Source organism: Lampetra fluviatilis, chromosome 17, assembly GCF_964198595.1.
Source record: "Lampetra fluviatilis chromosome 17, kcLamFluv1.1, whole genome shotgun sequence".
Lineage (NCBI taxonomy): Eukaryota > Metazoa > Chordata > Hyperoartia > Petromyzontiformes > Petromyzontidae > Lampetra > Lampetra fluviatilis.
The window spans coordinates 1,997,181-2,023,912 of record NC_136291.1 but is presented as its reverse complement, the minus strand read 5'-3'; the positions used below and the strand labels follow the sequence as shown (position 1 = coordinate 2,023,912).

At 45.9% G+C, this 26,732-nt stretch overlaps 1 protein-coding gene across 2 annotated transcripts; it reads right to left on the bottom strand.

Moving 5' to 3' along the window:
* Nucleotides 1-989: 989 nt before the first annotated feature.
* Nucleotides 990-22,849, bottom strand: LOC144936817 (uncharacterized). Of its 2 annotated transcripts, none has more exons than XM_078863982.1 (12): nucleotides 22,619-22,849; nucleotides 22,036-22,178; nucleotides 20,827-21,124; nucleotides 20,030-20,137; nucleotides 19,582-19,624; nucleotides 17,685-17,843; nucleotides 17,034-17,186; nucleotides 15,194-15,288; nucleotides 12,344-12,473; nucleotides 11,674-11,873; nucleotides 10,859-11,230; nucleotides 990-5,243 (listed from the first exon to the last, which is right to left on the bottom strand). In XM_078863982.1, exons 3-12 carry the CDS (start codon nucleotides 21,068-21,070, stop codon nucleotides 4,228-4,230), a joined length of 2,520 nt encoding a protein of 839 aa, XP_078720108.1. In that variant the 5' UTR covers nucleotides 21,071-21,124; nucleotides 22,036-22,178; nucleotides 22,619-22,849; the 3' UTR covers nucleotides 990-4,227. The 2 variants fall into 2 exon arrangements, with proteins under 2 accessions (XP_078720108.1, XP_078720107.1); XM_078863981.1 differs by having other exon boundaries at nucleotides 22,041-22,178.
* Between the last annotated feature and the right edge of the window lie 3,883 nt (nucleotides 22,850-26,732).

Here is a 26,732-nt window from a genome sequence, read left to right as displayed (position 1 = left end):
CAACGAGTTGACGTAAATTAATAAAATCCCAAACTACTTTGAAAGCCGTTCTTAAACGAACACTTCTTGAATCCATCCACCCTTTCGACGGACCGTATAACGCCGCAAAGTTAAACGGGCTTCGTCACGTTTGGCAGACAAATTCGATTCAAGAAGAACACACGATACTCGTCCCAACACTTTGCCACTTTGAGCGCGATTGCGCATTCCGTAACGAGTTGGTGTCCACCGAAGCCGCACGCGCCACCAACGAAAACGCAAGAAGACTCAGTCGTAGCCCTAACCCGAAGGGGAGTCTGGCTCGTGGCTTGGCAAGTTATCGCGAGACGGGGATTCAGGGACTCAACGCCGACTCGGATTAAACGGCAGTCGCGGGCAATCTAACCCGTGGGAAACAAGGCAGCGTCGCCGAGGCTACAAGATGCAAAACATCCACGGGGGCGAGCGGAGGCCACGTCAGCGAGGCGTTACACTCTGGCTCTCTTGAAGCGGGAGTTTGGGGTGAACCCACCCACGTGACAAAACACGTGCCGGGGGGAACTTCTTCTGCAAGTCACGTGGGGTGAAACGCCGGACATCATTACCGTACTTCATTTCAAGCTCACAAAACGTGGTGGGGGGGGGAATCGACGAGCGACGTTTCGTTCCACGTGCTGGGCGCTTCTTCAGCAGGTGAATTATTCCCGAAGAAGCTTATCAGCGACATGCATTTTTTTTTTATGAGACATTGAATATCGGCGCAGAGGTTGAGACCTGAGATTAGCAGCTACGCGTTGAGTTTGTTTGACCATGCTTCACCACGCTGGTCAACAGGGGATTGGTGGAGAGGATGATGGTACAGGTACGGTTCCGAGTTCACTCGAAAGACGTGGGAAAGGAGTCGAACTCGAGTGGTCGGGTTTATAGTGCAGTGCGCGATCCATTGAGTCACCACCCCCCCCCTCCCAAAAATGTCCGTGCGAGTGTGGCAGAATGCTTGTGACGTGAACTATGCAGGAAATGTTGAGGTTGTGTGCATACATGTTGATGTATGTGTCCGTGTGCTCATTTATGTAGTATGCGCATGTGCATGCTTACATATAGTTTGTTGTCCTTCTCTCGCACCTCCGCTGTACACGCTTGGCTACATATGGTGTGAAAAGTCAACATACATACATTCATGTAGACACCCCCGAAGTAGCATTTTAACAGACTGTTGGGGGGGAAAGTGCTGTTAGCGAGCAGCTATTGAGGCAAGCACGGCAGGGCGAGCGGGTGGGTGGCCAGTAACACGCTCAGCCACCTGTCTCCCCAGTGCTGTTTACGCATTTCAGGCTGAGTCGACGTAGGGGAGAACCCACGACTGGTTCAGATATTCACCACTGTCATCAAGCGTGAGCGAAAATCTAACGTGGGCCACGGGTTCGTAGCGGAGTGCGCTTACCACTGCAACACCTGTCTCCATACGCATGCACATATACACACGGAGCACGAATAATTTAGCACCTCAAACACCATTGGCGATTAAATGAAACACAGAAAACAACAAGACGGCAGATAATACACAAGATTTTTATTTCGAAAGATTCGCGACAATTTTTTTCATAATTATAAATTCTTCCTAAGTTGTTTTATAACCCAACGGCAATGACAAGCTACATCCTTCGCTGGTTTTTAGTAAATCGATTCCACGAAGCTGCCTCAAGGCTGCGGATGCCCAGAGGTCCATGTGCGAGAGATCCGCCACTCTCACCGCTCACCAAAACCATCACAACCCAGCATAAAGAATTGTTGACAAACCAATTTTGTTTTGCCAACGCGAAGGATTTGGAATCTATGTAGTCGTAATAATCTGCAAAACATAAAAAATAACTGATAAGCGTGTAACTGAATGCAGATTCCTCTTTTGGCAATCCACAACCTACAGACGGGCCTTCCGGATTGACCAATGCCAAGTTTTTGTTTATGCAAGCGAATCAGGAACCGGTTTTGACTTTGCCGGTCTCATCAGCAGGTCAGGCCCTGCTTGACGACCTGCTGCTGGGGGTGCCAGACTTCACGGGGGAGAAGGGTCACGACGGAGGAGCATGAAAACACAAAACCGCCATTTCACACGAACTTCAGCAAGAGCTACAGCAAAGCGGCGTGGGACGCGTAAAAAATGGAAAATGATCGATTCCTCCCACACGTACGGTTCGATGCATGCACCGTGGCGATTCACAATAATTAATATTAACAAACAATTCGATGAAACGATCACAAACATCGCAAGCGCACACCCATGTGGTGGAAGGGGGGGGGCGGGGAAGGGATGGGTCTCTTTCGCCGCGACGTGACAAGGTGCCAAAATCACCAGTCTCAGAAATAACTTTGCCTATTTCCTGTGGCAATAAAACACTGCAATCTGGTGTGGGCCGCCGACGGCTGCGTCTCTTCGCCAAACTACAACACGAAGCGTCAATATCCCGAGAGCAAAAAAACGTTAATCATTTATGACTGCGAAGGTTTTTTCACCGCATGTACCTCGGCAGGATGTCTAATGTTTCGCCGCACGTGCAGCATTTTAAACATAGCCTAACCGCCCCCCCCACCGTCTCAAACTCGTGAAAGCCACTAAGCTCAAAACGTGACAGCGGACAGCCAGATACGCAGCTCATGGTCGTTTAAATGATCATCAACCACGATCTGTTCACTGCACGATGACTCCCTCCAAAACAGTCACCGTGTCCTATTACATCAAAATGCATCGATGCATCTGGCTCCGTCACGAGAGCAGATTTCATCACTCCATCTGCTCGGCTCAGGCGGGCGTTCCTTCCTCCGCCTGCCAAACCATCGCACGTCTCGACTATTGGCCGCCACCACTGTCAGCATCATCACCATCCCCCCGTCGAGCTATGTATCCCACCCACGCTCACTTTAACTCATCTTGACAGTCAATGGTTGTCTCTCTAACTTGCGTGTATTCTCAAATCCCACAAGTTTTACTCTTCCTGCCATCTCGGCATATATCCTGGCGTTGCGCCTGATCATATTTATATCAGTGGCTCTTTTCAGCTTGGGTATATACAATATTTACAAAAACTTTTCCGAGCCCCTCAAACGAATAAATGTCAACCAGTGGACGGAAGGCGTGACAGTTCAAAACCAGAGCAGGTTCATTCTCGCTCTACTTCCGTGATGGTGCAGCATGCTCTGCTGCTGCCCTCAGAACAAGGACTTGGAACGATTTCTCGTCACTCAATCATCGAGGAGTAACCATGCCTCGCAATGAGCCACACGAATAAGAGCCGAATGGTTCTCACCGCTTTACAACTTAGGTTGAGTGCGTGAAAGTGTCAGCTCTGTTTGTCCGTAACTCGAGTGGGTGGGTGGGGGGGTATGATAAAACTTGTACAGATGATCAAAAATTCATTATTTTTTATATCATGTTGTGTTCCTATTGGGAAAATTGGCCAAATTAATAATCAGAACCTTTATTTAGGCTCTCTTTCACAGATGTCGAGCAGATTGATCGGAGGGTTACCCAAAATTTGGCGATACAACACAGAACCGTTTCAAGGATTCACCCCGTGCAGATGTCGCCGTCTCGTTTCATCACAGTCATTCTGGCCTCCTGGAATTAATCCTGGTTTCCTAGATTTTTTCCCCAAAGTTGCTTGATGTAGTTTCAAGCGAAACTTTCATGGATACATATTTGCTTGTGAGAATGGTAGGCTCAAATAAATCTAATTCAGTGTCGGTTAGGTGGAGGAGGGTATTAATGACACAAATTTGGGCAGATCATTACGTGGGCCTAATCAATTAATCCATTAAAAATCGTATTTTCTGTGAAAACCTGCGAGTTAAGTTAGACGCTACGTGGCGTTTTGCTTCGCGGCTCGGAGGGTGACTTCAATTTTCACCAATCAAAAACTTCCCCCGACAAACGTTCATTGAGGAGCATCACAGAATCCCACGGCTACTCGTGAAAGTGTCTTCCTCATTTGGGTTTCCTCTTTCATGAAGAATGTTTACTTTACACCGGGGCGTGTGCAGGGGGTGAAAACAAAAATCCAGAGCAACAAGATTGTGTCGATGTGTCCTTCTCCCTGCCCGACGCCAGCACCTAGACGTCCAAAGCATCTTTCTTCTCACGACACCAACGGCCAAACCACGGGTCAGCATCGCTGGTAACCGCGCACGCACTGCCACTCCGGTGCGATGTCCCGGTAAAATGCAGTGGCCCAGGAAGCCTCCTCCCTCCTCTCAGCGCCCGCCGTTTCCTGCAAACGACGACTTGGCTTCTCCCTTCCACGGCACCTCTGGCCCACGCCAATTGCCGTCGGCGACGCTCTGGTTGTCCCCAGAACCGCCTGGAGGGTTCTGTATTCGCGAGTATGGTCCCAGGGACGGCCTCATCACCGGCTGCCCAACCGGCATCAGTGGTATGATCCTCACGGGCGGTTTGGCTGGAACTTCGGGTTTGCCCTGCTGCTTCAGGGACATTACTGAAACTCGGTTGTAAGGTTGGGTCGTTGCAGAGGTCGTTGCTGGGGTCGTTGCCGGAGTCGGGGTCGGAGCCGGATTCACCGTTTGTTTTGGAGCCGAGGTCAACGGGACTTGAGTCAAATTCATTGGAGAAACTGCTGGGGTCACTTGCCATTCTAAAGTAGAAGGGACGACCACCTTGGCACCTCCGATGTTAAAGAGCTTATGGATTTTAGCCTGCAGCTCCTGCTGCTGCTGTTGTTGAGCTAGAAGCTTTTTATCTCGTTCCTCTTGCTGTTGCTGCTGACATTGCTTCAGAAGCCGTATCAATGAAATGTTCTGCTGCTTTTGCTGCTGCTCTTGTTGCTGCTCTTGTTGCTGCTGCTGTTGCTGCTGCTGTTGCTGCTGTAGCTGCTGCTGTAGCTTCTGTTGCTGCTGCTGCTGTAGCTGTTGCTCTTGTTGCTGCTGCTGTAGCTGTTGCTCTTGTTGCTGCTGTTGTTGCAGGGACGGCTGGCTCAGCTGCATCGGTTGCTCCTGTTGCTGCTTCACGAGTAACAGCTGTTGAGACAGCAGTTGCAGCTTCTGAAGCTCCGACAGGTCCGACTGCTGCTGCTGTTGCTGCTGTTGCTGCTGCTGTTGCTGCTGCTGTTGCTGCTGTTGCTGCTGGTGGTCTATGCGCTGTTGAAATTCAGGCTGGCTCGTCGCTGAAGGCAAAGAGGAGGGGCTAGCCGTGGCTACCGCCGCCACTGACGTGGGTCGAAGAGCCACAGGAATTTGGGGAGACAGCACAACGCCTGGTTTGGAGAAAACAAAACAGTCAATAACAATTACGAGCATTCCAGAGCTTTAATATCGACAACGGTGATAATTGCACGTGTCGTTGTATCGATTTTCTTTAGCGCGGAGTAGGCTAGAAACCCTCTTAAGGAGGGGGGGGGTTCTCTCTAAAGCTTGCCACTCGAGGCGAACACTGTGACCGACTCGCAGACGGATGGGATAAATGAAACGTTTAATATAATGCAGATTGCCGAGGGAGACCGGCAGTCATAAGGGAATGATTTAGATATTAGGTACAGGGTTACCCCTCGATTTACGTACGTTCGGTTGACGTAATTTTGCGTTGACGCAAATTTACAAATTATGCACACTTTTCAATGAACGAAATCGAATTTCGGCGTGAACAATATTTCACACGGCACGCACCACGAGATCATTAAACAAGAGCCACCCGTGTGTGTCATGGTAGCCCTACAGTGCAACAGTAACGGCCTCAACTTCACCTTTCCAATAATATCCAACGTACAGCAGATATCTTGGCGAGTTCCCTAACAAGGTCAACTATTTTTGTTTTAAATATATTTTTTTACGAATGTGTTCTTTCTGTTTATATTGTACACTGTGTAAGTTACCAATCTTGCAAATTTAATCAGGCGTTATAAAGTTACACAATGGTGATTTCGGAAGCCTGTTTTTAAATGTATTAGTCAAGTGTCTGCGATTCGGATCCGCACGTCACAGCACCTAACGTGCACGGATTGAAAACTTCCCCTCGATGGGCACATGGCACCGGTACGTGACGATTTTCATTTTGATTTGATAACAGACAACGAGAAGCAAAAGCTGAAAAGTCCACAGAGAAGCATGATGAGACGCATACCACTTGGAATCCCACTGAGACACAGGAGGAAAGAACGCGTGGATCAGGTAACGAGTGCAAATCGCAGACATCGTATTCACCGTTAGGGAATACCGAGTGGGTTTGAGCAAGGACACATCGTGCCAGGAGAGGATAAAAGGCTGATGGATGAGACTGGTGACAGAAGGGCAGTCAAAGGAGCGATCGTGCCCAAGAGGAAGGGATGGAGAGATGAGGCCAGCTCAGGTGTAGGAGTGAGATGGATTATGGCAGCGCTAGAATTCACCCAGTTGTGACAAACAGCAACATTATACAGAGGGATTTTTTTTAGTGCAGTCAGCAGTGGCTGGCCTGAGACCTTTTAACTCGCTGAAATTTGAGAACCCGCCTTAATCTGTGCGAGTCTGTGGGTCTCTAAACAAGTCTGTGGGTCTGGGAGTCGATTGGGTGCCTATGCGGGTCTATGGATCTGCTATTAAAGTCGACGGGGCTCTTTTTGAGTCTTTGCTGAGCAGGGCCGAAACCATGAACACACTCACTTAAGAATCCAGTTTAACCCTGGGCAGCCGATACCTGGTTTTAAACCCAGCGCCTGCGCGCTACTGGTTCAGCATCTCCGACATTTCAACCAACCAGCCACATTTTCTTTTAGTTTATTCGATAGCTGATAGGCTAATTATTGTTATGTTTGGAAAGTATATTTTTTATATCCATCTAAAGATATCTCCTTACGTAAACTACAAGACCCCTTCAACCGATATCTTGGAATGGACCACAGTTTAGTCATGGCCCAAAGATGTATAGTTTTGTTGGGCAATATGTCATAAACTTTCTTTATTTAAGAAAAAGTTTATTTTATACATTAAGCTACATACCAGGTGATGTTAGCATGTGTGAGTTAATATGCATATGTGTGGGTGTAAGCATGTGTGTGCAAGAACAGACAAAGGTGAAATCTTGCCTATGTACAAATGCTCAATTCAATGTACATGGCATACACTGTGTACAATCATAACAGTTGTAGCATGCATCAATATGGCAGAACACACGCGAACAACAATTGCCCCATCAGCATGTTAATGTTATGTGGGGGATCTTTGTCTTTCTTACATATCAGTATACATTCATTTATGTGTGTATACGTGTGTGTGCACACATTTCTTCGTAAGGATATTCTTGGGCATATCTCACATTGTCATTATATACAAAGGATACTTACATCCAAAGGTTGTCACATCTACGAACATCACAAGATATGATCTGTATAACATCTGCACCGTTGCAGGACACCCATGAAATAGCATCTCTTTGGGCCATTTACACAAAAACAAATAAAATACCTATCTATACATGTTTGAACTCAACTTCTCCTTAAACAGGCCGGTTTCCCAGCGTGTTCATTTGCTTTAACAACATAACGCAATGTGGATTTATACAGACGTTGTAGATATATTTAGATGAGAGAGGAAGACGGTCATAGGCGGAGGGAACAAATTAAGCTCTCGAACCTGGACTTGTAAAAAGGAGTCGACAACACGAACGGCTGTGGGAAGAAAGTTTCGGATTGTGGGGGAAGTTAAAGAAAATGAGTGACGAATCATAGAGCAAAAGCTGACCAGGGGCCTGGACAGAAAGTCTTGGTTACTGGACCACCTTTGTCACACTGCACCACATAGTAATTTGAGGCTGAGTCGACCTAGGGAAGGCCGAAGGCCAGTTCAGATAATCGTCACTAGTGTTGGCCGTGGATGGGAATCGAACTTGGGTCGCCTGGATCGTAGCACAACGCGCTTATCGTTACACTACCACTCCCCTCATACGACACACACAGACACATAAAGCACACATGACAGCACGAGTTATCAAACAGCGATAAGCCTCCAGAAACATTTTTAGACTTATAGTTGTAGAAACGACAATGAGTTTTGACCTCTTCATCCTTTAAGCCACCCCGCGACAATATATCAGAGTGGCAGACAATCCTTCAAGACGCCGCACGGATCGCTTAAGCGCTTTAAGTGTTGCGGGGCGGGGAAACTCGGGTTCTGCGAACATTTGGCCAATGACCTTCTGAGACCCGAATATCAATCATAGAAGCGGCGCTCGCCGCAGTCCACAGAGGGTTCCCGCAGGCACCCTTTAAATACGTTGGGACCGGCGAAGTGTTTGACAGCGATTTGTGCGAATTGACGGGGCGGATGGATCGCTGGGGGGTTTGCCTTCGCAAATTCGCCCACGGGAAGGAATCCGCCGGGCGGGCTTTAAACGCCACCGGATACGCGGCATAGGAACACGTCCTAAAACAAGCGCGGTGCTGAGGAATCCATCAATCTTACTTTGAAGGGACGGAGTGAGGGAAAGCGAACAGGGAGAAAGAATGAGTAGGGATTGGAAGTTGAATTCCAACAACAAAAAGGCACTGCGCTTAGGAAAACAAATGGCCAGATGGCCACTTGCCACCCGGCTCCCCGCTTTTCTCAACGTCACGTCTGGGATGAGAACTTGGCACCGAGTCAAACGGACAGTGGGCAGGATTTATTTTGGTCGTATTTTAATATATATATATATTTTTATAATAATAAAAATCCCCCGAATTTTATTCCAATGCGTGCGACAAACGAGACGAAGGAGAGCTTTCACCTGGCTATCAGTGCACCACCTTGTGTTGGAGACGCAGCATGGGATAGATCACTTTGTCAGGCTGTATTTAACACGATGGGTTTTCACAACCGCCATTATCAGCATGCGCCACGGCCGAGACCTTCAACTGAGGCCCAAGTTCTGAGAAACTGGTTTTAATTGCGGGCGGTTGGTTGAATCCTGGATTCGAAAACCCAGGATTTCAGCGGTGCCGACTTAAAAACGCTCCGACTTCTCGAGCCATCAAGGCCTCTTGGCATGTGGTTTTAATGATCGAAGGTATGCAAAGGGCATAGGCGAAAATGAGAAACTCGCCCACGAAGCAAGCAGCAGTCGTGTTCACGCGACCGAACGTGAAACGGCTGTTGTTTTTTCTATCTCTTGAAAACTTTATTCAAATATGGAACGATTTCTAAGTGAGCGCGTGCGTTCAATTTGAAATAAAACCGAGAGGCTTTGTCCGTTGTTAAAAGCTAAAAGAAAAATCAAACTAAAAAGTTGCACATTATTTTCTTGAAAGGGTTTTAAATTGAACGAAGAATGTGACATCGGTTATGGTGACATATGTACCCATTCCAATGTCTCACGTCCACTGACAATGAGCGAACGTGGGCCCAAGATTATTTATATAGCGCACTTGAAAAATAATTACACTTGACGCGATTTTATACGCAGTTATTTTTTGGCGAAAATGTTAAATTATTTAAAAGCCTTTTTTTTACATAGTGTAAACAGGCCATTATCCTGAAAATTATCATCATCTACATCTGTTACATTTCATCACAATGAGCATCATCATAGTATACAATGCCACACTGGCACATAAAAACTAAAAATGTAACACCAAACATTGCATTGTTTGAGAGAAATTGAGAGGTTACATTTTAGACACATTTTAACGCATTGAACCAAACCCATATGGTTTTCCTTTTTAGACAAATGTGTAACTATTATATTTAGCCTTGTAACGAGGGTGGACAGCACAGACGTTGAAGCATATCAGTGGACAATGGATTTTGATGCACTACCCTTCCCTGACAAGGTCACCCTGTGTGGCTATCAAACAAAGTCATGTTTGGATTCAAGTAGGAATCTCAATGTATGTCAGGATTCTGTGCATCGTCTCAAGTGCCACGCCGGAAGATTGAAAGGCCGCCACCTCTGCAATGCAAGCGCAGTGGTGCTAACCGTTACACCGCGGCAGTTTCAAAGACAAGACGTGCATTATTATCGAGGCACATTTGTTTGCATGTTTTACAACAAGCATGTGTGGTTAAATGCAGACCTGATGCATTGAAATAGATGTCTGTTTGGTGTTTGAACATCTTAACACCTCCTGTATTACTGGCAGAAAGGGTAAAACCTTTTCTCTCTTCGTCATCTTGACATCAGGCAAAAAAGGGTTCCATAGATAGCGTCCCCTTTTAATGGTAGGCACGATCCGTTTAATAAAAATATCACTCACCCCATTCATCGTTAACGGTGCCTTGCAACGGAAAAAATGAAGGAGAGGGGCAAGGTTGCTAGGGCGACTTCAATTCACACAGAAACCACCCCCACGAGCGTAAGGAGGTGGCTGCACGACGTCTCAACTACCGCGCGCCGCCCAGCGCAATCGAGCAGGCGGGCAGATGGGATATCTAAGAACCCTGCAGTGTGCTAACCATCGCGATTGTGGCCGAGCCCTGCGACGCGATTTTCGTTCAGTGGCTACAATCGTGACCCATGCCTCGCCAACCGTCGTCACTGGCAAGCCGGTTCCGGCTGCCGTCCTGCCCGACTGTGGTTTACCGCGCCTCTGAATCATTCTCCCTTCTCTCTCGAGATCAAGCGAAGACTGCACGCATTACAAATTCTAATTTCAGAACAGCAAATAGGTGTGGAACCAAACTTGGAGCGATTCACCCTCAAAATGAGGGACCGGACCAGTGCGGTCTGAGCTCACTGCCCGACCGCGGTAGGGGTAACGATCAAAAGCAGTATATTTATGAGGGAGGGGGGTGGGAGAGGGGGGAAACAAATCCAAAATTCTCATTGTTGTTATTATCATTGTCATCATCATTGTCGTGCACACAATCCCCATCACATCCACCCACCCCACCCACCTCGACGAGAAGCCAGTGTCCACCTTACCTTCTGCAGGAAGAACGGCGCCAGCAGCGCTACCACCAGCGAGCTCGCCATTGCCAATGCCGCCACCTCCATCGAGGTTCATCAGGGCCTCCTTGCGCCGTTGCAGATAGCGGACCACTTGGTCGATCTCCTCGGCCGCCAAGTGGCGGCTGTCCACCAGTAGGTAGAGCAAGGCCGCGATGGAGGCCGGCGGGATCAGGCTGTCCTCGTAGGCGCGACGGAGGGCCATCTCGCGCGCCAGAGACTTCTCCGCCGCTTCGGTCGCCCCCCTCGAGGCCTCCGCGTGCTCCGACTCGCGCCGGGCCAACACATACTGCTCGTACCGCTCACCGATGAGTTCGATGGCAGCGTACTCCTTCATGTTGCGGTGCTCTGTGGGTTTTGCGACGTTGGGGATTTCAAAACAAACAAATAGTGCGGAAAAACTAAACCTATTATTTATTTTACCAGGTAAGGCCCACTGAGATATGTAGCTCAGTAATAGCTCATTTAAGTGGCTTATCACGTGGACATTTATAGCAACCAAATACTCTAAACGCATGATGTTCATTCTAAATGGAGGGAAAAACCAGAGGACCAGGAGAAAAATTCACACGACCACAGGGAGAGACATGGAAACTCCAAATATACAACAGGCGTCAGGGTCAGGATCAAACCCACACGACCTACTGTATACCAGGCGAGGGAGTTAACATCTCTCCACCGTGGTGCCCTATATTTCCCCTCTTCCACTGCAACTTCTCCTCCTCCCCACAGCTTCCCTTTTCTCTCAACAACAACCGAGCGAGCAAAGGGTGACACTAACACGCCCGCACCTTGCTTGCGGCCGTGCAGGATGATGACGGTGCATGACTTGTAGAGCTCGTGCTGCTGGGAGACGGTGATGATGAACGGCGTGCCGCTCTTGCGAACGTCCTCCATGGCCTCCACGAGTGACTTTTCCGTCTTCAGGAAGATGAGGTCAACAGAGAGGCCCAGCCCCTGGACTTGGCAGCCCAGACTCTCTGCATACGCCCTGTGAGAGCGTGTGTGTGCGCGTGTATCATTATCAGACACATGGGTGTGACAAACGCACCACCCTGCCGCCTTGCGTAATCAGCTCATTCCCCAAGTGGTTCGACTCCCGAGGCGTCTCCTCTTGAGCTTCCACATGACAGGGCCCACAATCTAGGCAAACGCTAATGGGCCCCCCCTGCCAACACCCCCTGCAGTATAAAAGAGGCTCCTCTCCATAACCAAGGCTCCCAGAGGCATGATGTGGCAGCAAGCGATCATTGACGACTGCACTGATGAGTCCTCGTGAGGATGAGAGCGGTATGCAGGTTTGTATTCACACTTCCGATCCGCACCTCCAATTAGCACGGTTGACTAGGTAGAGTGCGAATAAAGTTCAACATACATACAGGACATCTAATGAAACCGAACTCGGACCGACCCCTGACCCCCCAGCCCCTCGAGTCAGGAGGCAAGACGCCGGCGGCGTACTTGAGCATCTTGTTGGTGACGACGACCACGCAATCGACGGGACGCTCGCGCTCCAGCTTGAACTGCAGCTCGTCGTAGAAGCACGAGAAGAGCTCCTGCCTCCTCCGCTTCTCCTTCGTCAGCGCATCCTCTGCACGGCGCAGGCAAAAACAAAAGGCGCAGCGGGTCCCCCTTTTCAACGCGGTCAAAATAGTAGGAGACTATTACGTTCCTGAACAAGTTTCTGCGTCAAGGAAGTGAAAAACGCATCGAGCGGAAAAATAATTCCCCGTTTGTAACGCGGCGGTAAAGCTTGGCGAGATACGGTGTACGCACACGCAGCGCAGTTAGATGGCGGGACGAATAATCGAGAGTATGCCACCTCCGCATTAGCGCATCATCGAGAAAGTAGTTCGTCGTCGACCGCTCAGGTACTGCATTACTGCGAAAGCCCACCGAAAACCCGCCGTGTGAACACCGCGCATTAAGCGAGGACTTACCATATGGGTTGCACATAGCAACATTTCAAATATGTTATAATTTTTATATTTAAATGTGTTCATTTCGTAGGATACTCTCTTGGTTCTTTAAGGGGCTTTGCCTCTTACTCAAAAGCTACTATCGAGTAACTGTTCATATGCCGATTTAAAAACTGATAATCAAAACACGTTATTTAACTATGAATTCTTGTCAGGCCCCATGGTGTTGAGGGCAATCTCCAAGCATTATTAACTCTCACCTCTTTGGCCTCTCTATTTGTGTATAACGATGATGAAGACAACATGATAACAATAATTGTAAAATTTTAAACTAAACTATTTTATTTAATTTTACCTGTTAAGGCCACCTACATTATAGCTCGTTTTTTCAGAAGCGACCTGCCCACAAAGGATAGCTCAACAAAGTGGCTCGTTACGTGGGAATGGACAGCAGACAAATACTTTAAACGCATGTTGATTCTAAATGTGGAGGGAACACCCGGAGGACGCGGAGAAAAATCAAAGCGACCGCGGGGAAAACGTGCAGACTCCAAATATACAGGCGTCAGGGTCAGGATCGAATCCACGAAATCCTTGCATACCAGGTGAGGGAGTAATCATCTCACCACATATACATATAGTACCCATTACATCTGGTCGCTAATGGGTACTATATGTATATGTTTAAATATATCCAGATGGTATTACGTAGATTGTCATCAACAGAATTATCTACGGAAGCCCACATTCCGCCTTCCATAAGTGGAATTTAAAGTCCAGGCTCAAAATCTTCCTCCTCTCATCTACCTATGACCCGATTGCCTCTTTATAAAACCAAGATGCCCACGGTTTCTGCAAGGCGTCTTGACATGCAGTCACATTTAATTGCTATATAAATCCACGTTCCACTACATAACCATCTCTCTCTCTGCGACACGTCTTCATTCGCACATCTCTCACATTCTACCTCATTCTCTGCTCTAAAAAAAACACGAACACACCCAAAGAATATGAATTCCTGCAGTCACGAAAGCTTTAAGTCAAGATTTACACTTCTTCAAATTATCTAGATACACGTTCACCATATTTGTACAACGCACTGAGATGCGGTCACAATAAGTGGCATTACAAAATCCAAATCTCGTATCGCACTGTACATTGCAATTTATATCGCTCTCTCGAAAATAAGAGTTGAAAGTGTTTGTGTATGAGCTCCTCTGTATGCCCATAGCGGTGCAGGCACTGATGATCCAGCATGATCCAATATCAACCAAACGGCGATATAAAGGTCAGCACATTCAGAATCCAAATACGTATTTATTCTGGAGGAATCTGATGTCCAGTAGAGGTGGGTAAGAACATTATATTAGTTTGAACAATCGCCATTCCTTATAGCACATAAATGTACAAGTACATAAACGTGCTATAATGGGTCCTTTCCCGAAACGTTCCCTGTGATATTTTTGCTCCTTTTAAACACCACAGTTTAATCAACTAAACGAGTTGAGTTTTTATTGTTATTGCCGTGTGATTGTGCAACAGTGCCAACGTAGCATCACCAAACAATCTGCAGTATAAAGGTGGGTATGTTATAACTATTAACCTACTGTATTGGGAAACTGGCAAAATTTCTAATAATACAATCAGTTACCCCAAAACGCAAGAGATACAAACCAAAGCACACAGAAATGTTTGCATATACACAAACACATTCTGCCGAGACAGCTACCACCAGTCTGCTTCCGTACTGATAAGTAAACATTGCACAATCCGTGCATATTTATTTACGTTTTTTTATAAGATGCAGCAGGCCTAACAAAGCACTTCAGAGCACCATACGCAGAAAATCTGTAAGGTTTTAGTTTATATCTAAATGGGAGAATCTCGGCGGTCAGGCCGCAGTTCTTCAGGCAAAGCGTTCCAGATCTGAGGGCCAAGGACCAAAAAATGTAGACGCGTGATTTTTCCTAACTTTTTTTTCGTTAACTGATTTTTGGATTGGGCCACGTCACGACTTGGCCGAAATGTTGTGTCGTTAAAACCCTCGACCAACCGACGCGGCCAAGCAACATTAAATCGCCACGTGTAAAAAGCCTTGAAAACGTGCCAAACAATTACATTGACATCGATTGCAAATCGGACCAAGTGCTTTGAAGTGGATATTGATCCCAATAAGTATTCCAACATTGTATCCTCAACATCCCTCGTAGCTATAGTCAGGGCTATGCATCAGCCTGGCTTTTGTCTGGTTTGGCACACCACACCCAGTGTACCTCCCACTGTGGCTGCGTGGCTACGAATCACGTGCTACCGGAAAATACCGAGCGAGAAATAAAGCCCCGTGCGTGGCCATCATTGGACGCCGGATTTTAGACACAGAAGGGTCACTTACTCAGCTCTCGGGAGTCTTCGTATCTCTCGAACAGAGGGTCGCCACGGCTCTTAAAGTAGCCATCGTAAGAAGGGAGTTCGCTCCTCTCAGCTCTCCTGCAATCGCAAAACAAAATTAAGAGCCAAACACTCACGATGGCGAGAACGCCTTGGTGAAAAATCTGCAGGATTTTATGCACTTGTGCAATGTGTACTTATATATTTTACTTTTTTTAATTCATTCTCAGTGACTTGCTTACCTTCTCTCTCATTTTCACTATCGTTGATTGTATTGTTTGCTGTTGTAACTCGCTGACCATGTGCCCCTAATGGACATCGAATTCCTCCCTCCAGTCTAAATAAAGATTCTGAATTACCCCCACCACACACGACCTGCCGGCCATTTGGTTAAAAACAAGAGGTTCATCCGCGTAACTGAATTCTTCCTAACTCGGCAGAATTCCACAGTAACAGGATAAAATGCAAAACGATCGTGTTGTTCTGCAACTTAAGCAAAGGGCCACACTTTTGATTGCTCGTAAAGTTAACGAAAATATATTTTTAATACCTTTGAACATGACACACGCACAAACCTACGAAAACCAGCATGAGCCAGGAGTAAAGTGCAAGCGAGCAATTATTTCTACTGCTCCCAAGGGGTCCCTTCGTGGAGTAATGGCTGTTAATAAACGGAAATCACGTATCAACAGAATGCATGTTAATAACCTGCGCTTCACGCAAAAATTTTCCGAGCGCAGTGTGCGACGTGTTTAACAACTTAATAAAGGCTTCGCATACGACACCCATCCTTTACGCTCACCGCACCGTGCGCCAAACTGTGTGCAAACACTGGTGACGTTGCCGCAGTCTGTCGATTCGAAGATATATCGGACAAAAGTAAACTTCCAGAGTAAATATCGTCCGTTTCTTTTGCAAATATCGTCAGATTGTACTTGTTATTATTCTCGCTTGCTCATCCATGAAAGAGCCTCGTTGAGTGTCAAAATCATTTCCCAGGACGGTCTCTCGGCAAGGCGTTGCGGTACTGGAGCATGTATTGCTCAGTGTCATCGCAGGAGAGGAATGTGCAGAAAAAAATGTTCAGCGTTGGGATGATTCGTCAATACCGGTTATAGCATATGGTTTGCGCTTTCGCCGATGAGAGGAAATGTGAGAACCCAGAGGAAACCCGTGCACAACAGGGGAGAGAATGTACAAACTCCAGCCCCGAGTCTGGATTCAAACCTAGGCTTTTTTTGCTACAAAGCATGAGTGTTACCAATATGCCCACATTACCAACCATTAGTATCACCCATTTTGCTAAACAGTCAGTCATGATTAGAATTATTAATTGTAGATTTATGAAAATTACTTCTCGAGATAAGAATAATTATAACATAAGCACAATGATGAAAATTGTCCAAACAAAACTGGTAAAACTTTGTGTTAATCAACAAGTAATGACGTTACATTCCGAATAAACATCGCTTCTTCGCCAAATAACATGCATTGTTATAAGACCGGCGAGTCATTACACACCTATATTCAGAATTGATTGATATTTTAAATGCAAAGCAGGTTCCCCGCAGCCAACATTACAATTAACAATTGATATTTGGGTTATACCTGTGTTGTAAGACCCTCCACCGCCCTCGAAAACCAAACATAATTCAATTCATCAATAGAATTGTTTCACCATAAAATCACATGGCCAGCCAGCATCCCAAAACAATTGTGGATCACAATACTGCCTAGAAAAAAAACATCTATTCTATTTGGGATTGATATAGCACTATGTGCTTATCGTGCCGTTTGTTGCCGACCGCTTTACATGTGCTTAGCAACTATGATAAACAATATACCCGACATCTATGTGCCGATCATCCCCTCCTCCTCCTCCGCTTCCTCGGCTGATGGAGCGCTGTGCGTCTGATTGTCTGTGTTCCAAAGTTTCTGGGATTTTGACACCAGCGGAGGGGCCAGGCTCTCTCCCTTCCCATCGTGAGCCTTGACTCCTGAGCAGAGATCACAATCGAAGGGGGGGGGTATGGAGGGGGTTCCATCATTGTACACATGTTTGTATCGAGCAGACTGAAACCCATGCTGGAATGTGCAGAAAGAAGATACAGTAAAACCTTGGATTGCGAGTAACTTGGTCTGCGAGTGTTTTGCAAGACGAGCAATTTTTTTAAATACATATGAATTTGATAAACGAGCGAGGTCTTGCAATACGAGTAGTACGTATACGCTTTGTCTGCCGAGCGTCACGTGATCACAACTGATATAAGAGTGCTTGGATTACAAACACGTTTCCGGAACGAATTATGCTCGCAATCCAAGGTTTTACTGTACTGTGTTGCCTTCCTCTATTAGAATTATTTTTACTATACACTAGATATTGCACAGCGTATACCATTGCCTTTATATACACTATATGCTATACGCACAATGTATTTGATTGCATTAAATATACATTATGTACATATGCTTAGGAACGATGAAAAACAAAGTACCTGACATCTATGCGCCGATCATCCCCTCCTCCTCCTCCTCCTCCGCTTCCTCGGCTGATGGAGCGCTGTGCGTCTGGTTGTCTGAGTTTCAGAGTTTCTGGGATTTTTACACCAGCGGAGGGGCCAGGCTCTCTCTCTTCCCATCGTGAGCCTTGACTCCTGAGCAGAGATCACAATCGAAGGAGGGGGGTAAATGGAGGGGGTTCTATTGTACACATGTTTGTATCGAGCAGACTGAAACCCATGCGGGAATTTGCAAAAAGATACTGCGTTGCCTTCCTCTATTAGAATTATTTTTACTACACATTAAATATTGCAGTGTATTCCATTGCATTTAATATACACTATATACTACACACACAATGTATTTGATTGCATTTAATATACATTATATACTACACAATGTATTATATTCAATTTAATATACATTATATATTTCACAATGAATTATCTTGCATTTTACATTACATACTTCATAACATTCCAGTGCATTTAAAGTATAAACCACATCGGGGTATTGCAGTGCACTTAATACACAAGGTCTATTACACACAGCTCACCTCACCCATACCCCAAGATCCCAGAATTATGTGTTAATTGGGTTGTGCACCATGTGATATTTTTCTTTCATCTTTAGCTAGTATTTTAAACCTTCCCGCTTGAATTCATGGTCCCTGTTAGTGGTTCAGGAGGGGCGGCATGTGGCTGATAGGATGTGTAACAAATACTTTTATTTTAACGTGAACAAATATGTGAAGGGGCCTTATCTATTTGACTACTTATGTTCTCCACAAAAAAACATGAACGATTATTCTGTATAGTTTCATGTCGAACTAGGGATCTATTTTCTAACATAAAGGGTATTTTCCCACAAACATCTTGCAGTTCACCAGCATCGGTTCAAGCAAGCCTGACTGTTGATGACACTGAATATAGAGGTTAGTCCTGAGTTTGCTTGTGTTGTACCAATGCTGCTATGATTAAACACTCCCACAGGGCTGGGTGGTTGATGTGATGTGAAAAGACACCGTTTAATTTCTCATGCCGAGGGCTAGATATGCGAACGGAGGTGTACCACCTTGCTTATTTATGTTGCCACTACAGAAAACGAATCAGTCTTCAACAGTCAGACTGACGAACGCTACGATCCCATTCACGGTCTGAGAAATACATCATTTATTGAAAATATACACTGCCCAAAGACATCGTCATTCAGTAACCCTTTATTTAACCCATGTGATAAAATAAACCCAATGAGACGCGTGGAACCACATTGCCTATTTTGCAAGGGCGACTTGGGTTACATCAACTCGTTTTGAATGCACAGAATATTTTGAATGTAACAAATCTAGCCTAAATTTAACAATATGAAAAAAAACCCATGTTTAAATTAGGTCAGACGCCTGTCAGAAGTTTTCTCACCGAATAAAGCCCATTGAGCTATGCAGCGCCCTTTTCATCGCCCAGTGGTAACAAAACTGTACGAAAATTACCAATCAAACGTGCCTTTAAACCCAAAAAGTTAATCGTAACAATAATCTTGATTTGAAGCTTTTGTGACTGCAGGAATCCATTCTCTTTTTGTTTTATTTATGTTTAATTTTGTTTTATTTTATTTCTCACTACGTGACTTTACCGAAAGAACCAAAGAGTATACATAACAATAATCCTAAGAAAAGGTGAACCGCACTTTATAACTTGAAATATACAAAGAATACCATTTTTGGAAAAAAAGTGACTGGATTAGGCAAAGGAGAAAATTGTAGATGTAATAAAATATAAACTGGCTGAAGGCAGACAAACATCATTAAACAGTCTAATCAAAGCATTTACGAAGATATAATCATCATGAGTGTTCATATCCTAGGCCCCATCGCTTGTGTTAGCAAACTCTTACTTTGTTTGGTACTCAACGGCATTGCTTGATGTAAAAATAACATCTGCAAAACACAAGATAAAAATACGAATCATAAACACAGCTACACATGCTGGCAAATTACATTTTTGTGTCTGAACTGTATTGGGAGTGGTAAGGGAGCAATGAGTGGTTCCTCCGCTTCATTTATCCAAATTTCAGCGCTTAAAATTAAAACATCGCTTGGACTGTCATGCAACGAACATTTCTCTCATGCGGAATGTGGCAATGTGCTGTTCTCTACGGTTTAAACCGGAGGTCACTTGAAGGGGATATTAGGGCTAACTCTGATATCTGCTTCCATGCACTGCTTTGCAAGAGACCCGAAGTCAGTTTATCCCATGATGAGATGTCAAAAGCACCATCGGGATAAAATTGCGGTGGGGGGGTGGAAAGGTGAGAATGTTTTAAAGTGAGGGCATCCACGTACCGAGATGTCTCCCACAAATTGTTTGCTTGTTTGCAGCCTTGACAGCGGCATCCGCATCCCGTGTACGTTTGAACTGAATTAATAAACCATCCTTGAAGACCTCCAGCCCTGTCAACAACAACGACCACCACTGTCAGATATGGGGTGCCATGGTGGTGAGACGTTAACTAACTCACCTGGTATGCAGGAGGTCGTGGGTTTGATCACGACCCTGATGTCTGCTGTATATTTGGAGTCTGCATGTCCTCTGGTTTTTCCCTCCACATTTATAAACGTGCATTTAGAGTATTTGGCTGCTATAACTTTCTGCACGATAAGCCACTCTGTTGAGCTATCCATTTGTGGCCAGAGCACTTCTGAAAGAAGTGATATTTAAAAATCTTTTTAAAAACACGCTTTTATGAAATGCACTAGTAATGGAAGAACTCCAGGACTCCAGGAAGTAGCCCCGAAGCTTGCTATAACGTAAGGGACCGTGGCCAATTACAGCCAACGTCAGTTGACCGTGGACAATTAGACCCAAGCCGAAACATAACATATCAAAAAGAATGTTAAAAAATATCTATTTTTTTTTATGATAGAATATAGTATTGTCATCAGTATGACATAAGTATACCAAGTTTGCAGTCGACACCAGATTGGGAAGTGGGTTAAAATTGAGTTACAAGATTTGAGGATACAACAATGACAACAACAGACCGCGAGTTAAATGAAAGCGTGTAAAAAGAGCTAACACAGCTCAGTGGACCTTTACCTGCTAAAATTCAAAATCGTTGTAGTTAGTTTACGCTACTCACACTCAATCTTGCCGAAGCGGTCGAACGCCTTGCGCAAGCTCGTGGGAGAAACGTCCCTGGTGTTCCGCACCCAGATGCTTCTCTTCGCCACGTCGACAGCAACGGCGCCGTTGATGCCACGTGCACCGCTGTCCTTTGAGCGGTCGCGACGCCGACGGCCGCCGCGGCTGCGCGAGCCGCTACGACTGCGGCTGCGGCTTGCCCGCAGGTCTTCCTCGTCGAAGGGGGAGTACAACCGCTGCATGGTGGTGGACGCTAGCCGGGCCAAGTCCTTCCCCGGGTTCACCTCCTCGCCCGACTGGCAAGCGTAAACATCATTGCACGCAGACACAGGGTGCGCGTGTGAACTTATTTTTCGCACCGTACGTAGGCTAGCCGTACTAATCGAAGGTGCGGGGGAAGGAACTAACAAAATTATATGTAAAAAACAGGTTAAAAGAAATGGGTTTTCAACCTACATTTACAATGGGCAAAGCTCCAGTGGCTTTCTGAGCCGCGCCACTCAAAACGCTCGACGTGCACCAGGATTACGATCGCAATTCGTTTGCTCGATTAACCCCTCGGGAGCGAAGTGACAGATATGTCGCCACGATGAAGAGGGGAGCAATGAAACTCAATCATCGGCTGTTACCCGGTTACATGCAGGACAGCGATTGTCAATGGCCGGTGATGCATATGTGTTACATTACATGATACCGCATTATATAAATTATATAACGTCACATGGTCAAATAAAGGGCGGGTCGTAACATGCATTACACCTCAACAGTTGTCACTTGGGTCACAGTGAAATGCATCGTAATTGACGGTGATTGATAGAGCACTTAAAACATTTAGTCGACCTATTCATATTCTTTGGGTGTTTCGGTAAAGCCACGTAGATAGAAAAAATAATTTTAAAATATCACGTTTCGATCATGATGACGATTGCTTGCGTTGTGATCGAAACGTGATATTTTTTGATAATTGTTTCTATCTACGTGGCTTTACCGAAAGACCACAGAATATGAATTTCTGCAGTTACGAAAGCTTTGAAGTCAAGATTTAGTCTACCTCTTAAATGAGCCGCGATAATGGTAAACAGTTAATTTGACTTCGTTTATCCTGGCGAGAACTCATGAAAGTGGCAAGGGACAGCAACGTTTTGGGTGTTGTATTTGTTTGGGGGGATGGAGGAGGAAGTGGGGGGTGGTTTGAACAGATGTTGACCTTACGCAGGCAGTGGGCCCACACTCTTGCGAAGGACGTCGCGTGACCTTTAACGTCCACCGTGCAGCGGACGCTTTCAGAGCATTCCGCTTCAAACGCCCGCAGCGAGTCAGAGGCGGCCGTCCGATTCGAACCGCGAAAGTCTGCAACAACATGGGACGAGACGTGTGGGGAGGGGGGGGCGGATTAACTCACGACCTCATTCAGTTTGGGCCTGTGCCGTTGTCACAAAGTCAGAGTAATCTCAACGGCGTCGTGGTTAAATGCAAGTGCACGATACAGTACCCCGGTGCTGTTACGCTGGTTAAATAAAGGTAACGAAACGCGATGGGAGTCCCGAATCAGCGGCTCGGTTAAATACAGTGCCATGCATCTCCGTGAACAGGAACGCGATACATAAATTCGACGCATTCATTATGAACAATATAGCCGCGTAGATAGAAAACAAATAATAATAAGAAAATATCACGTTGTAAAAGGGCATGACGCATTAATTATAGTAATAATAAGCTTAATAACGATGCCAAATGGCATCGCAAGTTGTCGCGAAGTGGTGGTGTACGGAAACAGGGCTCAGCCGTACCCGGCACAAGCCGCTCCGGGGCAAGAAAATAAAACTCCTTTTGATCCTCTTTCGTGGGCGAAACGATACAGAAAACACAACTTATTAGATGATACTATATACGTGTATGTATATAAAATAAAGGACATCTAAAAGCGAAAACTGAAAGGGCATTAAAGGCCTCACAACTGTAGGCCTCAAACGAGCCTGTGAGATGGCGGCCGGCAACGCGCGTCACGTGACGAAGACGCGTGAAAGGGGCGGGGCTCTGGGTGAGGGGGGGGCTCTGGGTGAGGGGGCGGGGCGAGGGCAGGGGGCGGGGCGACAGTGGGAGGGGGCGGGGGTCTTGTGTGAGGGGCGGGGCTGTGTGTCAGATTCAAAATCAGTATCGAAACTGCAGGTGGAATCCGAAGAGCTATAAAGCTCACTCAGGTTAAGAATCAGGCTACAGCCTAGATTATAGACTGCCAGTACGTTCACTCAGTTTAGTAGCCATTGCTACAGTCTACACTATAGACTGCCAATACGCTCATCAAGGTTAAAAACCAGGCTACAGTCTACATTATATACTGCCAGTACGCTCACCGAGGTTAAGAACCAGGCTACAGTCTACATTATAGACTGCCAGTACGCTCACCGAGGTTAAGAACCAGGCTACAGTCTACATTATAGACTGCCAGTACGCTCACCGAGGTTTAAAACCAGGCTACAGTCTAAATTATAGACTGCCAGTACACTCACCCAGCTTGATAATGTAGTCTATAATGTAGACTGTAGCCTGGTTTTTAAGCTTGATGAGCGTATTGGCAGTCTATAATGTAGACCAAGGCCGTAGCCATGGAGTCAACATTGGGGGGACCAAATCTTCCAGGGTGTCTGGGGGTCCCAACCCAGAAAAATATCTAAATTTGAAAACTCATTTCCTGCCTAAAATATTAAAAACTCACTAACACATGGGATAGAATTTTCATTTATTTTTTACAATAATGTCTAATAGTAGTGTATTGTATTGCATTGCTCTGTCTTCACTTTTTTACCATTTCTTGTTTCATTGTATGTAATGGCATGGATTAGGGATTTATAAAGTACAACCATAACCACAATCATATAAACAGAAATCTATGCATTGATTTATACGAAGACAAGTCCAGATAGTGTGGCCAAGGTTTAGCAAATTGTTGTTTTTATTTATATAGCATAGCAAATATTTTTTATAGCAATATATTGGGGGGGGGGGGGGACATTTTGAGCATATTTGAATATTGGGGGGGGGGATGTGTCCCCCCCAATATATATTATATTATAAATATAATAATTATTATAATTACGGCCTTAATGTAGACTGTAGGAATGGTGCTTAACCTGAGTGAGCGTACTGGCAGTCTATAATGGGTGTTTAAGTTTAGCGATTTGTCGTATTATCTGGCTGTATAATGAAAAAAAGTACAATTACTTTACTATGCAAGTTACAATTTTGTTTTTTTTATAAACGGTTTTTTTTGGACCCCTTTATAACATCATGCTACAGGTCCCGCACTAGCTTCATCCGGCACTGACGTACGGCACTTTCCATTCCGCGTGTTTGCCCAGGAAATCATCGCAGTCTCGACTTCCTCTTCGTCTCGACTTCTTCTTCCAAGAGGGTGCTGCCGATGTTTGGCGCTACGGGGCGATGATCGCTGTGCATGGTAGTGTAATACCAACTGAGCAAATCGGCGATGCCATTTTTCAATGGTGGTAAACAAACAAAAAAAAAGAAATGAACCATGACGCGGGCAACATTACCACAGTCACTGCTGCATCACAAGTCGGCATTGGGTCTCGGTGGAGAGCGGGCGATAGGGGGCGGCAAACGCCTGCAGAGACACCGATCACCTGTCAACAGGTGTGAACGTCGCAGGAGTTCAGCGGAGTGGCAGAGAGAGAGAGAGAGGCTGTGGAGCGTGCGTGCTCCTGGCCACACGAGCCGTGTCGTGATATTATAACAATAACACGAATGTACACCCCTTTGTCAATCCACTGCTGGTTGATGGTATTCCAACGCATTGACGGTTGTTTGACCAGACTTCAGCACGCTGATCAGTGCGGGTTGGTTACGATGTTGGGCACGGTGTTGATAATACTCACGATACGATTAACGTATTGATAATAGCAATGATGGTGCTGGTGATGATGATGAGTGTTGATTTCAATAAAGAGTACGTGAATGAATAGACGATAACGATAATGAAGACAACATGATGACAATAATTGTTATATTTCAAACTAAACTATTTTATTTTACCTGTTAAGGCCACCTACTTTATAGCTCGTTTTTTCAGAAGCGACCTGCCCACAAAGGATAGCTCAACAAAGTGGCTCGTTACGTGGGAATGGACAGCAGACAAATACTTTAAACGCATGTTGATTCTAAATGTGGAGGGAAAACCCGGAGGACGCGGAGAAAAATCAACGCGACCACGGGGAGAACGTGCAGACTCCAAATATCCAGGTGTCAAGATCGGGATCGAATCCACGACCTCCTGCATACCAGTCGAGGGAGATAACATCTCGCCACCGCGGCGACCCACAATAATGACGACAGATACAATGAGGATATGGCAATGATGATATTAATGGATGTGAACGTGATGATGATTACTATGCTTAAATAATAATCATGATGATGATCACGACGACGATTATAGCTCACGTAAGAACTAACACGTTCGATGATAATCACGATGATGGCGATTGCCACTCCACATTCGCAGTCTGCGCACTACCGCACAGGGCCGAAGACGACGATGACGGTTCTGGAAAACAGGGTCGTCCTAATCAGCTGTCTGGTATTTAAATTAGATTAATAAGCAAGCGAACTGTGAATCCGGACTTGTCACTGGGCTAATGAAGCTAACGAGAATCCCGGCCAGCCGGCGTGACAGTTGGGGACCCCAGGGGGCACACGGAGGCGTGCTGTGGAGGTCCGGGGGATGAGCGCGTGGGGTCTCCACGCAGGTGAAACTGATTGTCCCCCTGGATTCACACCTACACCCCCCCACCACCACCTCCCACACCCTCTTAAGGATGAGTTTCGGTGCGTTTTCGGGTGGTGCCGCGCGTTGTTCGGCACGAATGTTCGCACCTAAGTAGTGGGAGATTGCTCAGGAACTGGATTCGCCACGTATGCAGCGAAACGTCGGACATCGTGCAGAAGGACAGACGGTAGAACGCGGAGCCCATCCCTTACACAATCACCCCCACCCACAACATCATCTCTCTACTCCCATGTTCTCCCTCCCGCCTGCCCGCATCACGTCCTCCACCCTCCGCCTCTCCTACCTCTCCAACATTACCCCCACCCCACCGCACCCTCCTGCTAAATAACGTCTGTTGATGGCTTTGTTTTTTCGAGGTCATTCGGTCGTTGGGTAACCGGGCTGAGACCATCACGTCGCTGCCCTTGGGGCGTCTGACCCGCGAATTCGAACCCAGGATATCAGCTGTGCCAGCTCCATGTCTCGGCCTCAGTTATTATAATCATTATAACGATTATAATTATGAACCCTCGGAGCAGTCCCCTTCTACATCCTCATCCCTCGTAAAAAAAGTAATGACTTATTAATAACTAATTTTTTTAAATTCATTTTACCAGGTAAGGACCACTGAGCTATAAAAAAAATCAGAAGCCACCTGCCCACAAATTATAGCTCAACGAAGTGGCTTGCCATGTGGAAATGCATAGCAGGCAAACGTTCTAATTTGTAGAGTCTAAACGCGTGTTTCTAAATGTGGAGGGAAAAGCCCGAGGACTCGGAGAAAAAAAAAATACACGCGACCACGGGGAAAGAGACATGCAAACTCAAAATATACAGGCGCCATGGTCAACATCGAACCTACGATCTCCTGTACACCAGGCGATGGAGTTAACATCTCGCCATCACGACACCCCATCATCGCTTCCCCAATTAGTATAAATACAGTATACACATGAATAAATGAACGTTAAGAATTTAACAACATTCAACGTTGTGACAATGACGAGGCCCTATTAGTAAGCCACTGGAGCTATACGCACTTTTAAATCATCTAGATTGAAAACAAATTTCGTTAGAACTGCTTTTTTGTGTTGAGTTTGTTGTTCTTCCCAAGCACA

What these genes read in the sequence shown, in the direction of transcription:
- LOC144936817 (XM_078863982.1), bottom strand. Translation starts at nt 21,070, where the DNA reads ATGCAGCGGTTGTACTCCCCCTTCGACGAGGAAGACCTGCGGGCAAGC. An exon ending in GATCGGCACATAGATGTCGG is followed by an intron (nt 15,289 to 17,033) that starts GTATATTGTTTA and finishes TTGCGATTGCAG; the next exon opens with GAGAGCTGAGAGGAGCGAAC. An exon ending in GTCACCAACAAGATGCTCAA is followed by an intron (nt 11,874 to 12,343) that starts GTACGCCGCCGG and finishes ACGCTCTCACAG; the next exon opens with GGCGTATGCAGAGAGTCTGG.